Below are 17576 nucleotides of genomic sequence, written 5' to 3'. Positions count from 1 at the left end.
CTTTTTACACAAAGATGGTTCTCCCCAGACCCATGAGCCTGGCATCAGACACGAGCCTGGCTTCACCCCAACACTGCCTGCCCTGGCACACACTGGGTGTACAGAAAAGGCAGCAAGGACTCCTGGGCTGACACGGGACAGGAGAGAGGAAGCCCACCACCACCCTCATCAAAGCATGGAGCCTTCAGCAGGTACACTGCATGCTCTCCTGAGGCTGGGCAGGGATGGGAAAGAGCTGCCCAGGGAGCAGAAAGCCACAGAGACACAGGACCATCCCAGCAACCACGCACCAACCAAGGGCCACGCTCACAATCACACCTTCGAAAGGACAGCATCAGGCCTGCTATCCTCTGTGCAGTCCCCACTGCAATGGGGATCAGGCTCTACTGTAACATCAAGCATCCAAGTAAATATTATGAGATGTGCAAAGAAGAAAATGTAACTCAATTCAGGGAAAAAAGTCAACAGAAACTGAGGCACAGATTACTCAGATGTTGAAATTACTAGACAGAAATATTTAAATAAAGATGATAAAAATGTTCAAGACTCTAATGGAAAACATGTGTGAACAAAATGATATGTACATTTTAGCAGAGGAAAAAGAACGAAATGTAAATGCTATAAATCAAAGAAACCTGGAAATGAATAATTCATTTGAACATCTAAACAGCAGAACTGACATATCAGAGAAAGAATAAGTAAACTTAAAGATTAATACAAATCACATAACTGAAGCACAAAGAGAAGAATTAGAGAGAGAAAGAAAGAAATCATCTGAATGCTGTGAGATATCAAACAGTTCAATACAGGAGGTATTACAGTCCTACAGGGAAAAAAAGAGAAGGCAAATGAGGCAGAAGCAGTATTTAAAGAGATCACGGCTGAGAATGGCCAAAACCTCACACATGATATCAACCAACAGATTTAAGACATCAGGAAAGTAAACACGAGGAAACCACACCTAAGGTTAATGACGTTAATACAATGAAAAAACAAAGAGGAAAAAAATCTTAAATATTTAAGTCAGAGGGGGGAAAACCATTATATATAAGAGGAAATGATAAGGCTCAAAAATAATAAAAGACAAAATGTAATGGAACAATACCTTTAGAGTGATGTCCGCCTAGAAATCTAGTCATCAACACAGTCCTCTAGAAATGAAGACAAAGAATTTCCAAACAGACACAAGCTAAAATAATTAAACTCCAGCAAACCAGCATATAACAAATGCTAAAAGAAGTTCTCCAAATTGAAGGAGAATTTATCACATGGAAGCTAGGCTTGCAGGAAAAGATAAAGAACACCAGAAAAGCTAAGTAAGTAAACGAAAAAGAAATGTTAAGATTATTTTTCATATGTATTTTTAAGTGCTCTTTAAAGAAAAAAATACTACTACATTGAGGAGTTTAGAACACAAAGGGAAATGATATATGTGACAATAAGAACCCAAAGGGTAGGAGGGGAGTAATATGAATTATGATTCATAGTTTTTCCATTGTTTATGAAATAGCATATCTGCAGTTAGTTTTAGAATACATAGTGTAGAATGTGTTAGAATATGCATAGTGTAATGTCTACAGTAGCGACTAAAAAAGAAAAAAAACAACAAAAACTAAATTTTAAAAAAAGGTATATCTAAAAAGTAAACAAATCCTAGCTGAGGAATATGCTGTAAAATACCTCATCAGTACTCCAAAGGCTTCCCTGTAGCTCAACCGGTAAAGAATCCGCCTGCCATGCAGGAGACCCCAGTTCGATTCCTGCGTCGGGAAGATCTATTGGAGAAGGGATAGGCTACCCACTCCAGTATTCTTGGGCTTCCCTTGTGGCTCAGCTGGTAAAGAATCTGCCTGCAATGCAGGAGACCTGGGTTCGATCTCTGAGTTGGGAAGATCCCCTGGAAAAGGTAAAGGCTACCCATCCCAATATTCTGGCCTGGAGAATTCCGTGGACTGTATAGTCCATGGGGTCGCAAAGAGTCAGACACGACTGAGTACTATTCACTAGTACTCCTCAAAACTGCCAAGGCCATCAAAAAACTGGGGAAAGTCTGAGACACTGTCCCGTCCAAAAGCAGCCTAGACATCGTGACTAAACGCAATACAGCATCCTAATAGGCTCCTGGAACAGAAAAAGGACATCAGGTAGAATGTAGGGAACTCTGAATAAAATATGGACTTTAGCTAATAGTGACATGCAGCTCATGCAGCAAATGTACTATATAAACGCCAGATGCTGATAACAGGAGAGATGGGGGTATGTGGGGTATGGAAACTCTCCATATTACTGTAACAATTTTTCTGTAGTTCTACATCTGTCCTAAAAAGCGTACCTGAAAAAGAAAATTTCTACTCTCAGAGGAAAAAGTCAACAGAAGAGACAAAATGGAAACCTGGAAAACACCTAATTTGCCCGAAAGAAGCCAGAAGAGAAGATGAGAGGATCGAAGAACCGACATGAGGGAGAACGTCGACATTCACTGCCCGCTGAGGCGCGTCAAAACTTACATTAAATGCAAACGGACTGAGTACTGCCATCAAAGAGCAGTGAGAATCAGAGGGGCTGTGCAGAGGCACGCAGACACACACACACGGGCACTAACAACATCAGCTCTATGCCATGCACAGGAGTGCTCTTCGTATGCACACCCAGACAGGACCTTTACCTCACAGTTCGAAACCCAGCACAGTGGCTGGCAGCTTGGACTTGTGGAGTGCCTGCGTCAGAAGCACACAGACTGCATGGAGTCGAGGATGCTGGGCTGGCCTCCAGGCTTACTGAAAGAGAACCAGCCTGATGGGAAAGGTGCCCGAGGCCAGAGCTGCTCCACCCGCGATCTTGTTACTACGACAGCAAGTCTGAGGTCCTCCTAGCACCTCCTCCCTCAGGCTGGCCTGCACAGGGCTAATGGTCCAAGTCTGCCCCAAGCTCTGGGGACACTTTCCTTTTAATCTGCTCCCTCAAATCAACCCCTCCTTCTTAAAGCAGCCCTTGAAATAACGGTATCATTGTTCATTCACAATTTCCAAGCAAGGAGACAATGGCCTAAAAAGGCGAAGGATCAGAATCCCAGAAGGTAACCTAGTTAGTAAGCAGTGGCATCCAGATTTTGACCCTCGTCTGCCTAACTCCAAGGCCATAAACAACAACAAAAGTAAAATAGCACCAACATCTTAAAAGTACATACAAGGAAAACCTAACACCCGGAAAATACTTAGAATGAGTGATTTGCAAACACAAGTTGAAACTATGATCAGACTAAAATTATTTTAAAATGTTTTTAAATTAAATAAAGTTACTCTTTACTATTAAAGTGCAGGGAGACTGGCATGGTATCCACCAGCCCTACGACTGAGGACATTTCTATCAGCAGAGTCACGGGTTCATCTGAGCCTAACGGAGAAAACTCCACAAGTGAGTCTGCCTGTTGATCACGCTGCTTCCAGTACAGCGTGTGGCTTGTTTACGTGTAAGAAGCAGAGAGCTTCCGGGACGCGAGAACAAGCCTGTGTCTGTTCAGAGACTCCCCGCTCAGCACTGGTTCCTCTCATCCGAGCATCTTCCCTGGCATCTCTTTAAGGTTAGGTGTCAGCTCCACCTTAGGGAATGCACTTTATTTACAGCTTCAAGAAGCATATACAACACCTTCACTGTGAATCCTCAGTGGTCTGGCAGGCTTCACCCGGTGTTTCACAGTCCATGGAATTTAGGGTGACATGGAAAAGCAGAGACATTACTTTGCCAACAAAGGTCCGTCTAGTCAAGGCTAGGGTTTTTCCAGTAGTCATGTATGGTTGTGAGAGTCGGACTATAAAGAAAGCTGAGTGCCGAAGAATTGATGCTTTTAAACTGTGGTGTTGGAGAAGACTCTTGAGAGTCCCTTGGACAGCAAGGAGATCCAACCAGTCCATCCTAAAGGAAATCAGCCCTGAATATTCATTGGAAGGATTGTTGCTGAAGCTGAAACTCCAATATTTTAGCCACCTGATGTGAAGAACTGACTCACTGGAAAAGACCCTGATGCTGGGAAAGATTGAAGGCAGGAGGAGAAGGGGATGACAGAGGATGAGATGATTGGATGGCATCACCAACTCAATGGACATGAGCTTGAGTAAACTCCAGGAGTTGGTGATGGACAGGGAGGCCTGGCGTGCTCTAGTCCAGAGGGTCACAAAGAGTTGGACACAACTGAGTGATTGAACTGAACTGGAAATGCTTTTGGGATGATGACCACTACAGGGCTACTTACAACAGCAAGAACTGGGAATGACCAAACTGTGCAGTTATGAGGGGAATGGTTAATTAAAACTATGAGTCTCATCCTTATGCAGCCATTAAAAGTAGTTAATAAATGAATTTTCATGTAATGAGAAAAGGCCTATGAAATGACAATTTAAAAAAAAAAAAAAAAAAAAAAGGCAGTACTGGACCGGTGGTACAGCAGTTAGGAATCCACCTGCCAATAAAGGGAACACGAGTTCGATCCCTGATGCTCCATTAAGATTCCATATCCTGCAGGGCAACTAAGCCCACGTGCCACAACTACGCAGCCTGAGATACAGAGCCTGTCTCCACAACAAGAGAAGCTACCCCAATGAGAAGCTCGCATACCACAACTAGAGAAAGCTCACGAAGAACCAACACAGCCAAAAATTTTAAAAAAGTTTTTTAATTAAAAAGGCAAGGCAATATGTACAATGCCTAAAGCATATAGGTGCCCCAGTCTAGCCTTTAGCTGTTGAGATTACTCAAACTTAGGAGTGGGGTATTCTTAGCAAACCATCTGGCCACTTGTCTAAGCCACATTCTCCAATAGAGCTTTATCACTGATAAAGCCGACATGCTAATCCCCATCAAAAAAATAAAGTACTCATTTACGGTGTGACCTCAATCGTGTCTAAAAATATCACCAAAGATTCCTCCAGGGAAAAGGATAAGAAAGCATTTTCCAAATCTTATTTAGTGAACACATTTTAATTTCATTCTTAAAAAATACATAAATTATATCATGTAATTTTAAAAGGTGATACAGGAGTCTGCCCTTATTACCGTCTTTCCTGTTAGAAATTATATATTGAAAATCACACATCCAGGTCTAGAGAAGCAAACTGTTTCCAGGCAAACTTGTTTCCTCTAGCAAGCGCACTGCAACAGATGAGCAATGCTGCCCCAAGACTGGAAGTCTCATCTTGGGATGGGAAAACACTGAGGCTTGACTTTTCATCATGCTTACTGAGGGTAGGAAAAGGGAAAGCGGGAGATGCATGCTATGTTTATTGGCATGGATGAAAATTTTCTACCACAGAGTAGATGTGAGAGGAAGGAAAAAGAGGAGGGGAATTCAGGGGCAGAATAACACCCTCCCTGAAGATGACTGCTTACAAGGCAGGAGACCCGGGTTCCATCCCTAGGTTGGGAAGATCCTCTGGAGAAGGGAATGGCTACCCACTCCAGTCTGCTTGCCTGAAGAATGTCATGGACAGAGGAGCCTGGCAAGCTATGGTCCATGGGGTCCCAAAGAGTCTGACACGACCAAGTGACTAAGCACAAAGATGACCATGTCCTAATCTCTGGAACCTTATGTATAAGGCAAAAAGGAATTAAGACCCAGGTAGAACTAAGGTTGCTGATCCTCTGGCTTTAAAAAGATAATACTGTCCTGGGTTATCTAAGTGCATGCACTGTAGTCACTAGGGTCCAAACGAGCTGGAAGAGGAGGGCAGAAGAGAATCAGAGGAGGAGAAGGATGAGGATGGCCACTGGCTTTGCAGACAGACAAAGGGGCCCATGCTGGAATTCTGAACCACAGAGACCCTAAGACAATGAACTTGTGCTGTTTAAGTCACGAAGGTGGAGGTAATTTGTAACAACGTAATGGAAAACTAATGGACTGAGAGGAAAGGAAAAGGACAATTACTATTGGGATGAGGGCAGCTGGCAGGCGTCAGCTTCATTTTGCCTCGCTGGCCCCAGGCAATTGAGAAGCATGACTTACACACGTGTTTACAAGAAGAGCACCAAGACCTGAAGGAAGGGAGGAGCCCAGGACTGACTCACTGGTTCTCACTCAAGACTGAACCTCATCCCCAGCAGGGGCACCACTCAGCCGGGGGTTACACCTACATCCACAGGGAGCCCACGGGAAACTGGCCAAGACTTGGGGTCCAGCTTAGTGGGGCTCCCAAAGCCCCCCAGTGCAGCTGTGGATGGAGACCACACATACCTCAATTAAACCATCCCCAAATGCACTTCTTCTGCATACAAACTAGAGATGTAAAACTGAGGAACAAATCCACAAGGATTTCAGGGCAGAGAACCTTTCAGCTGTGTCTGGTTAGGAAGGAAAGATGCTCCACACTGAGACCTAGAACAGATTAGAAGTCTAGCTCCGACCCTGGAACAGCAAGGACAGAAATCAGCCTCCCCGGGTCTGCGTCTCTCATCTGTGAAGTCAAAGTCGCCCTGGCGTGCATCCTCCAATCCTGTCACTGCGCCAGTCTAGGGAATCCAGAGTCCCTCCTCAAAGAAACATGTCTAAGAGCTGCGGAATGGACATAAAGCCCTGAACTTTCACTACGTACAATGTACGCAAACACAGAACATCCCGATTGAGACGTTTCGCACTCCCGCTGGGTGACACATGGATCCCACCTAAGAAACCCATGTTCAGTACAGACGCTAAAGCAGCTACAGAATCGACAGGCATGGCAGCCTCAGATGCCCCAACTGGCCCCTCTCTGCCAACAGCGAAGGGCTGAGATCTGGTGAGGGACACCCAGGCCTGGGACCCCGAGGCCAAGTCCCAGTTCTGGCTCTCTCACCTCCTGGACAGTTAAACCACCAGAGCCCTCATCCCACCCCAAGCCATCTGGCTTCTTAACAACAAGAGGAGGGATCATGGGCTTCCTGTGAGTTCACCCCAAGGCTGTTCTGAGCATCAGATGAGCTTGCTGACAGGGAGTGTCACCTCAGAAAGGGTGATGACACAGGCTGGCTGAGATTCTAACAGAGACTGAAGTCTGTGGATCTGGGCGTCAAGTCAAGATGCATGGGGGTCACTTGTCTGAGATGCAGGCTGTTCAGATGTCAAATCTGGGCAATGACATCTACTGTGTGGAATCAGAGTGAAGTGGGTGAAGTTCCTGGCATGATGCGGGCACACAGGAGATGCTCAATAAATGCAACCTCCAAGTGTGGCCGTTCACAGTCCCTTTCACGTTCTACCGGGACCCAGTGGTGGACGTGATTTCAACAAACATCTCACAGCATCGTGTTCCTGTCTCCACATGTGCATGCCAGCAATAGCAGCACTGATTTTAAGGGTCAAGTTGCCAAGTGCTGAGCGGTACTTTTTATGAAACAAATTCAGGGGACCAGAGGTCTTGCTGCCAGTAAGCACCATAAGCCATGGTCCAGGGGAATTACCATCTACATGGAAGAAACATCAACTGGAGGTGCTGAGAGAATAAGCAGAGATCAGGAGAGCCAGGGTCTCCAGAGCCCCTGTTGCAGGCTGGTGCCATGCCAGGCATGTGAGCCTGTCTCCAGCTCTCTCACCAGCGCCTGCCAGCCCAGCATCATCACACCTGCCACGTCAGGGCAGTCCAGGATCTGACAGTGCACACACTTGTCCTTAAAAAGATACTCTGTGCTCTAAATCACGCCAGGTTTTTCTAAGACACACATATCTTTAAATCTATTTATTCGTTTTAAATGGAGGATAATTCCAATACTGTGGTGGCCCCTCCAGGCTGTCACAGAGTGCGGGCTCTGGACGCCCGTCATGCATCAGACTCGCACTGGCTGCCTACTTTACATATGGTAATATATAAGTTTCAACGCTATTCTCTCAAATCATGCCACCCTCTCCTAATCCCACCGAGTCCAAAAGCCTGTTCTACACCTCCTACTGCAGCAAGAGTAAGCCTTTTCTCCAGTCTGCATCCCCATAACACTCTTCCTGGCCCTGGTTCCCAAAGTACAGAGAAGTGCTACTCTTGCAGGGGAGCGGGCCTGCAGCCCTGCGACGGCCCCACACGCACTGGCTCAGCCGGAAGGGGAGGGGAAGGAGGCTCTCCCCGTCTGCGAGAAGTGGCGCGCTTCCGACCTGGAGGTCCGCTCCGCTGGCCGGGCGCCCTTACCTTGAAGGAGGCGTGCTGTTCCATGTGCCGTAGCAGCTGTGGCTTCTGGGCGGCCGTGTAGTCACACACCGTGCACTTGAACTGTTTCCCTGAAGAGAAGGAGAAGGAGGTGAGCGGGGCCAGGCTACAGCCGCTGCATGTGCCTGGGGGCGGGAATGAAGGCCCTGGGACACCCCGGGCCATCGGGAGGGTGGGGGGCCCAGGACCTCAGGGGGGAACCGGCAGGGAAGCACAAGGCAGCAGCCTCGGCCGGGGGAGAATCGGGGGTCAGACGCCAGGGGCCTCAGGGTCTCCCTAGGAGCTGGGACCCCAGCCCGAGAGCCGGGAGGAGCTGCAGGATGCCCTTCAGCCAGAGAAAAGATCTGTGTTTGGGAATTCCCAGCTCTGGCAGGGAGCTTCCCAGGTGGTTCAGTGGTAAAGAATCTGCCTGCTCATGGAGGAGACACAGGAAATGCAGGATCGATCCCTGGATCAGGCAGATCCCCTGGAGAAGGAAACGGCAATCCACTCCAGGATTCTTGCTGGGAAAATTCCATGGACAGAGGAGCCTGGTGGGCTATAGTCCACGGGGGTCGCAAAGAGTCAGACACAACTGAGCGACTAAGCAACAATTCCAGTAGGCGTGTAAAAGGCAGATTCGAGGGGGTGCTAGAGAGAAAACGACAGAGAAATGTGAAATACCAGCCTTTACAGAGGATTAACGTTTCAGAAATTTGTAAACATTCAGCAATGCGATAAACAAGCCCACGTGTTAAATCGACGGATACATGAGGCGGGCTACATTTTTTACCCCCCGATGAGGAAAAATAAAACAACTTGCCAAAACAGCAACGTGCAACCAAATATAAAGGTGACCTACTTCTCACAGCAGCATCACTCGTCAAGAACTCCTAATGGCCGCTGAGCTCTACTCAGGGACAAGGACCACGGTCACTGCACATGGCACCATAGGAACACCGGCCCCTTCTGGGGACGCGCCCGCCTCTCCTTTCGTGACAAGCTGGCTGAAAAAGCTGCCCCCCTCTGCAGCCTCCACACTCACTTCCTACTCGCTCTTGAACCCACCCTCTGGAAGATGGCACCAGCTCACCCCGAAACCTGTCTCACCAAGCTGATCAGTGACCAACGATGCCAGCCAACCAAGCCACAGGCAGGTTCCAGCCCTTATTTTTCACAGATTCCGCTGCACGTGGCTCTGCGATGGGCTGTGCTTAGGGAGCCCTCTGCACCTGACTCCACGCCCCCCCCACCCCTCCGTGCCTCTCTGTTCACTCTCCGCGTGTTGGAGACACTGTCTCCCATCTCCACCCTTTACACACTGAAGTCCAAGTGCCCTAGCCACACTCCCGTTCTCCTTCTTTTGTAAACCTTTGATATTAAATCCTATCTTCTACTCACACTTGTTCTAATCCGGACTCACTGTCTCACCCATCAAACGGGTTCCACTTCCGACCTTCCTAGGGGATCACTCACCTCATCACCCAAGTTAGAGACCTGGCAGCCTGCCTCAACATCACCACGACCCCAGCTTCACTCACCTCATTTTTTTAGCACCTGATTTCAACTCCTAATATGTTTCTATCTATTTCCCTTTGTTTCTAAAGCCTCCACACTGGTTTTAGACCCCAATCATTTGTTTTCTGGGCAGTGGTAAAAGCCTTCTGAACCAGTTTCCTTGCCTTCAGGTAACCCTCCCCCATCCATCACCCACCCTCTCCCCCCCTCCACCGTACATCCATCCATCCTGAAGCCCCATCCTCCATTCTGATCTAACACAGAAACACCCACAGCCCTTCCTGTTGTGCTCCCCAACAACTCCAACAATGGGTCAAAGCGGAGGTTCCAGGGCTGGGGCACAGAAGGTTCCCAGAACCAGAACTGACTCTCCCCTCCCGACTCCTCTCTCTGACTTCCTCTTTTGCCTTTGCAGTCTAAGACCCCTGAGCCTCTGCTAACACTTTCCATGCCTAGGATGCACTGTCTCTTGGCATCTGGTCATTCTTCACTTTAACACAAAACTCAAGCTGATCGACATCTCTGGCACAGGCAGGTGAGGAGCCAGCACTCCACACGCTCTGTTGATGCCCCACCTCTGCGGCATTGTTGCCACCTGCCATCAGCCACCCACAGGCAGGAACCGTGTCTTGCTCATTCTGGCACTCCTAGTGCCTAAATGCATGGCATACACTGAAACCAGCCTGTGCATTTTACCAAACTGAGCTGGGCAAGAAACAAAAAGGAAATTTTGGACAACTCACATGAATAATACTTTCAATAGGAGCAGCAAAAGGGAAACAGTTAACAGAAATACAGAAAAACAGCTAACAGAAATATAGACATATAGAAATAACAGAAATACAGCAACTGTACCAGGTGAATGACCCCCAAGCTCTAGATTCTACTAATTCCTCAAGTCCAAAGCTTGAGGAAAACCTTTTCATGCTTAAGAAAAATCAGTCTTAACTGGAGAGCAATTTCCTCAGAAGAAAAGCTATGACAAACCTAGACAGCATATTAAAAAGCAGAGATATCACTGTGCTGACAGAGGCCCATCAGTCCTAAAGGGAATCACACCTGAATATTCACGGGAACAACTGATGCAGAAGATGAAGCTCCAATACTTTGGCCACCTGATGCAAAGAGCGGACTCACTGGAAAAGACTCTGATGCTGGGAAAGAATGAAGGCAGGAGGAGGAGGGGACAACAGAGGATGAGATGGTTGGATGGTATCACCGACTCAATGGTCATGAGTTTGAGCAAACTCCAGGAGATGGTGAAAGACAAGAAAGCCTGGCGTGCTGCAGTCCAAGGAGTGGCCAAGAGTTGGTATGACTCAGCAACTGAATAATAACAACAAGAGAGCAATTAACACCTTTTCTTGAACACAGTATCATCTTTTTTTCAAGAGAAGGCCATCCATTGCTGTACATCTCCTACCTAAACTCAGACAATCATACATCCCTGCTGGCATGTGACTCACCCAGAAAATCATTATTGTGCCAGGCAGCCTGAGCAGAATGGTGTCTGGGTTCCCCACCGGCACAGCGTGGGGAGGAAAGCTAATAAAACCACTCTCCACATTGATAAATATTTTCACTCATTACTAATACATCTGGATCAAACAGTAAGAGATAAAGTGCTAAAAATGATTAGTGCCTGAAATGAATAAATGGAATCACCTCGTTGGAGAGCCAGAGTCAGCCTTTTATGGATATATTCCCGGGACTCAGCAAGAGACAAGGAGAGAAGGCAGCTCCTAAGAGCATCCCTTACGAGGCACAGAGCTCAGGCAATAAATATGACAAATGTTTCCAGCAACCGCTGACGCCCCCACCAAACAGGCCTGGGAGAGCACTGGACAGAATCTCTTGCTGCCTAATTAAAGTAATGCAATATAGACACATGACTAAACACAAAAAAGCAATGATTTGAGACTATCAGATTGCTTTCCATCGAGATACTCCTGGGTATCACAGGGAGCACCGGCTAGAAACGCAGAATTTACTTGAGGTTAGAGTGACCTCAAAGGGCTGGGCGACGTAGAGCAAATGGCTGTGTCAGTGTGAGTCCCAGAGCAGCCCGGGAAGAGAAAGAAACGATGGCAAAGGAAAAAGGAGGTGGGTTTAAAAAAAAAAAAAAAAACTTCATTCATTTCTCACACAACATGCCTGGCAAGCTCTGCGTACTGAGCTGCTGGCTATCAACAGCTGTGCCAGGACTTGGCCTGTCTGATCTCACCCAGAACCCACAGAGCCCCGGGACACAGGCAGGACACCCCTCTTACGAAAGAGGAACCAGGAACAAGAAGCTGAGCAACTTGTCAGGTTGTGAAGCAGCTGGTGGTAGAGCCTGGATGTGCACCCCAAAGCCCCGGGTCACAGCTACATAAGAATCCACATACACACGGCTACATTTAAAATGGATAACCAACAAGGACTTACTGTATAGCACAGGGAACTCTGCTCAGTGTCATATAATAACCTAAATGGGGAAAGAATTTGAAAAAGGATAGATACATGTATATATATAACTGAGCCACTTTACTGTACACAGGAAACTAACATAACATTGTCAATCAACTATACTCCAATGTAAAATAAAAAGTTAAAAAAAAAATGAACACAACATGACCTACATTGGAGAGGAAAAAGAAAAGATTCCTCTCACTGATTCATTTCTGACATCCCTCATTTTGTGACATTTTCACATTGAAATTGAACAACCTCATATTCATACTTGCATTTCTCAATAACTGAGGTATCTTCATAACTCAGTTGTAATATACTCCCTCCCCCCCATTTTATTGATTTATCTTGGTTCTCACTGAGCGTCATGATGGTGGGGGAATCTGTGTTTTCTCTCTGATTGCTGCTGGCATTACCTGTTGCTGTATCCAAAATGCCTAATTACCTGGGGGGTGGGGGGGTGGCTCATGGAGTCGTCCCTGTGGTGCCTCCTCAAGGTGGCTGTACTTTGGCGACGGGAGAGCGGACATCTCATCTCATGCCCTTGTGCTGGCAGCTCCGGTGATAGGAGCGTCCCAGCAGGAGGCTGCTCAGCCACACGCCCTGCCCCTCCCCATGCCGGCTATCCCCACAACCTCCTCCCCCCACTCTCCATGCCCACACACCCCTGCCCCCGCCTGCCACCACCCCAGCCCCTATCCCCCCGCCCGCAGCTGCAGATGATGGGACCACAGTGGACAGTGACCCGACAGGGCCAGGAACCTGAACTGTGGGGATCTGAGGCACGTAACTCAGGAGATGCCCGTCATTAGATGTCCACTCTGTGGACGAAGCAAGTGAACAAACCAACTGCAATGGAAGACAGAGAGAGAGCATCAGGACAAGGAGGCCGAGAGAAGCGAAGGTGAGGGATGAAGACCTCCACCCCACGAGCTCTCCCTGAGGGGCCACGCGGGGGGCAGGGGGGCGGTGCGAGGCCAGGCCTGGGCCCGGAGCACAGACGGGAGCTGATGGGAGCCCGCGCCCCCTGGGGCTCACGAGGGGAGCTAAGGGACCTCGACCAGTCACAGTCGGCAGCGTGGCAGGGTGGGGGAGGAGGGGCCAGGGTGGGGCCGGGCCTTCAGGGAAGGCCTCTGTAGGGAAGCGATGGGCAAGCTAAGACAGAAGGGCGACGGGGCCCAGACACAGGAAGAGGAGGCAACAACAGTCCTGAGGAGGAGACACCCAAACACCAGGGCCCCAGGACTTCCCAAAGGGCCAGCAGCTAGGACCTCACCTTCCAATGCAGGCGTGGGGGGTCGACCCCCAGCCGGGGAGCTAAGACCCCACGTGCCCCAAAACCAAACCATAAAACAGAAGAAGCAGTACTGTAACAAATTCAATAAGGACTGTAGAAATGGCCCACATTAAAAAAAAAAAAATCTTAGAACACACACGCAAGTGTCTAAGTCTCTGCAGTTCAGTTCAGTTCCGTCGCTCAGTCACGTCCAACTCTCTGCGACCCCAGGACTGCAGCACACCAGGCCTCCCTGTCCATCACCAACTCCCGGAGTTCACTCAAACTCATGTCCATCCAGTCGGTGATGCCATCCAACCATCTCATCCTCTGTCGGCCCCTTCTCCTCCTGCCTTCAATCTTTCCCAGCATCAGGGTCTTTTCTAATGAGTCAGTTCTTCACATCAGGTGGCCAAACTATTGGAGCTTCATCTTCAGCATCAGTCCTTCCAATGAATATTACTGGTTTCATCTCCTCGCAGTCCAAGGGACAGTCTCTGCAGGATACAATAAATGTCCCTTTTCTGTTTCAGTGACCTCAAGTGAGCTTCTGTCAACAGCAACCAAAAGAGGCCCAGCAAATACAGATGTTGAATGGATCCATGAGTGCAAGAATAAAAAACACCAACACTCCTCAAAGCAAACCCAGAAGAAAGGGCACGAACAAACAAGGCACTCAAGAGAGGATTAAATCCAATTTAGTTAATCAAAAGAAGTTCAATGACCGCAAAGAAGTTTACACACAGTGCTAGGAACTAGTCAACGTTACAAATTCCTAAAGCACATTACTGATTTAATCCATCATATCCTCTGATTCAGCAGTCCCCAACCTTTTTGGCACCAGGGACTGATTCCGTGGAAGACAAATTTTCCACAGACTGGGGATGGGGGAATGGTTTCGGGATGATTCAAGCACACTACATCCATCGTGCACTTTATTTCTAACCTAATTTCTAATCTAACGATCTGACAGGAGGTACTAGTCCCCGGCCCAGAGGTTGGGGACCCCTCCTCTAATTCACCTGACTGATATCCTGAGTCATCAAAACACTAACAAGTATAATGAAATGATAATATTTGATATCCACTGAACTAAGAAACTGAACATCTTGAATAAGATGCAATGCTAAAAATGAGAAAGTTCAGCAGGAACACTGCTAAGCTTCTGATGTAATTTTTTGAAAAGTAAGCTGGAAGTGCGGTACATGATTAAAAGAACCAAAGTGGAACAGCCCTCCTGCTCCTGGAAATATGTCCTAGGAAATTAATTTGAAAGAAGGAAAGGTTTATATGCAAAAAAAAGTTCCCCGCAATGTAAGCTGTAATAATGAGAGGGAAAAAAGGAAACCATACTCTGCCCCCAAATAACTAGGTGATGGATGTTAAATAACCTTACTGTGGCAGCCACTTCATAATGTATACGTGTATCAAACACCTTAAGCTAATACAACATTACATGTGAACTGTATTTCAATAAAACTGGAAAAAATTCTTTAAAAGGAAAAGAAACACACACCTGCGGTCTTTCTTTGTTTCTTACTACACCCTCATCTGGCTTGATGAGTTTCCCCAAGGATGGCTCCAGCTGCTTAGTTACTTTAAATAGAGCTCTATATAAAACCAGGGATGAATGGAATGGCAGAAAAACCTTAAACTGTCAGAAGAAAATAAAACTGTCCCCTTGTCTTCTGGCATTTGGATTCCATCAGAACACAAAGACAGAGATGGAAAACACGCTTTAAGGCAGCATGTTTGAAATATCTGCTAAGTTAAACAATTCCTGCCAAATCAAGCTTCGTGTGTACCTTAAACTTGAAGAAGCACTAAAATACTTAGAGAAAAAAAAAGATCTGTATAAACTATAAAAATACCAGGAGGCATAAAAGCGAAAATGCCTTCCTATGACTGTTTATCCAGTCTTACTGAAAAAGGTGGTATTTTGCATAAGCAAATTTTTCAGAAAACTGCCTTTACCCTTTTCAAAACTGATACTCTTCAAATGTTAACTATTGCGCTGTGCCTTCCTAGTGAAGAAATATTTGAAAGAAAAGGAATTTGATCTTTCCTAAATGATACAGGTGATCCAGATTAATCACCACAAATATCTGTCTGTACCTGTGTCAAGGTGCCCCCTGTGTCGAGGTACACCCTGTGCTGAAGCCCACCCTGTGCTGAGGTGGCTGGGTACACAGGGACACTGATCACTAAGAGGGCAGGCACACACGCCCAGCACTGAGAATGAGCGGACACACTCGGTGTGTGGGGGCCCAGTTAACCTCCCCACAACCCCATTGTGCTAAGGCAATCGTGCCCTCCCCGCAAAAGCACTGCTTAGTTGCTCAGTTCTGACAGCTCTGCAACCCCGTGGACTGTAGCCCGCCAGGCTCCTCTGCCCATGGGATTTCCCAGGCAAGAGTACTGGAGTGGGTTGCCATGCCCTCCTCCAGTGGGTCTTCCCGACCCAGGGATCAACCCTGCATCTCCTGTACTGGCAAGTGGATCGGGGCCTGTAGACATCACCTTATATGCAGAAGGGATTTTGCAGATGGGATCAAGTTAAAAATCTTGAGTTAGGGAATGATCCTGGATTACACAGGTGGGCCCAGTGAAACAGCAAGGGTCCTCATTGGGGGGAGGGGGCAGACTCAGAAAGGAGGCGTGAGGACAGAAGCAGAGGGAGAGAGGGAGTGAGCGCTATGTGCTGGCTGAGATGAAGGAGGGGCTCGCAAACCAAAGGATGCAGGCAGCCTCTAGAGGCCAGAGAGCTTAAAGCAACAGATTCTCCCCAGGGGTCTCCAGAAGAAAGGCAGTCCTGCTGACCCCTTGATTTTAGACTTCTGACCTCCAGAGCTGTCTCATAGCAAACCTGTTGTTTGAAGCCACTACATGTGTGGCAGTCTGTTACGGCAGCTGTGGGAAATGAATGTACCCACAACGCACAGGAATCGTCATCGACCCCAAGTTACAAACAGGGATGATGAGGCACCTGCTCAAGGGCACTCAGGCAAGAAGTGGTTCAGACCCAGGACTGCCCCAGGGACCCAAGGTCTCACCCACTCTGCTGCACTGCCTCTCCACACAGCTTGGCACACATGGGTCGGCTGCCTCAAGTGAGAAATGCACCCTGTGGGAGGCATCGCAGGCAGGCATTGTGCAGCAGGCGTTTTGCAAAGCGAAACATGTCTTTCCAGTTCTGACACCTGTGGTAATTTGTGCAATGGCAACTCAGAACAGAAATAGCTACAGCAATAAAAAGGCCGTTTAAGAAGTCTCTGCACTTTACTAGCTGAACTTGAAGCAACAGTAGCAAGGGACGGATGATTCTCTGTAATTAGTACACCGGTTTTGATACCAGGAGGAATGGATCAGCATTAGACAGGGAGAGAAACAGAAGGCAGAGCGTGATAAAAGACCAGGGAAGGACGTGGCACCAGATCTGGATTAAATTTGAGACACTGTGCCAGGTATTTGCAGCTGAGACTCCTCTGCCCAGGTGAGACTGTAGGTAACCAAGCCTAACTCAACAGTTAAATCTGTGTGTTAGTCTAAGCTAACTTCAGTCAGCTCAGTGGTTCATTTTAGAGTATGAGTTCAGTTACTCTTATGGTTCATAAAAACCTCAGAAAAAGAACTTCAGGTGGCCCTCGGCAGGGTGCACAGAGAAGTGGGTGTCCTGGATCCTGGAGTTAGCCCTCCCCTCTCCTGCCCATCACCAGAACCCAGCCAGTGAAGATAAGTCACAGAAAAAACCCACTGTGTTCACGTTGTTGCCCCACTCCCACCCATGACCCTTAACCTTCTCTCCAGCAGGAAGTCAGAGGAAGAGCAGGAGAAGGATGCTTCAGCGAGGCCAGGCTCACTGCAGCCTAGTCAGTGGACTTGCTAAGATTACCCAAATGGCTGCTCAAGTACCGTCTTCTTTTAACTTCTTTGTTCTAAAGTGCATGTTCTTTGAAGTAAAGAGGACACAGATAAGCGGGTCTGCTTTACCCTAGAATGATTGTGATTTTCAGAGGAAACAGGACCTTGCAAAAACTCTGGACTTAAATCTCCTAGAATATTTCAATGTGGAGCCATGGGATCTCTTATTATAAATTGAAGAAGCAAGGGGAAAAGTGGTACTTCCTCCACTCAGACCTCATTTCTATATTCAACTCTCCACTGGTCCAATTACTACACACACCAGAGAGTTT

General features: G+C 47.5%; 1 protein-coding gene across 2 annotated transcripts in view; it reads right to left on the bottom strand.

The window, feature by feature from the left end:
• The window catches only part of ZFAT (zinc finger and AT-hook domain containing), a 156584-nt gene that overhangs the window by 47025 nt on the left and 91983 nt on the right, over positions 1–17576 (bottom strand). For both annotated transcript variants that reach the window (XM_027972875.3, XM_042254054.2), the window contains one exon: positions 8142–8230. In XM_027972875.3, coding sequence (XP_027828676.2) covers positions 8142–8230 — 89 coding nt within the window. The remainder of the gene's footprint in view (positions 1–8141; positions 8231–17576) is intronic.

This window comes from Ovis aries, chromosome 9 (assembly GCF_016772045.2).
Source record: "Ovis aries strain OAR_USU_Benz2616 breed Rambouillet chromosome 9, ARS-UI_Ramb_v3.0, whole genome shotgun sequence".
NCBI classification, from domain to species: Eukaryota; Metazoa; Chordata; class Mammalia; order Artiodactyla; family Bovidae; genus Ovis; species Ovis aries.
Note: the sequence above shows the minus strand (reverse complement) of the source record. Positions and strands in the feature narration are given on the sequence as shown.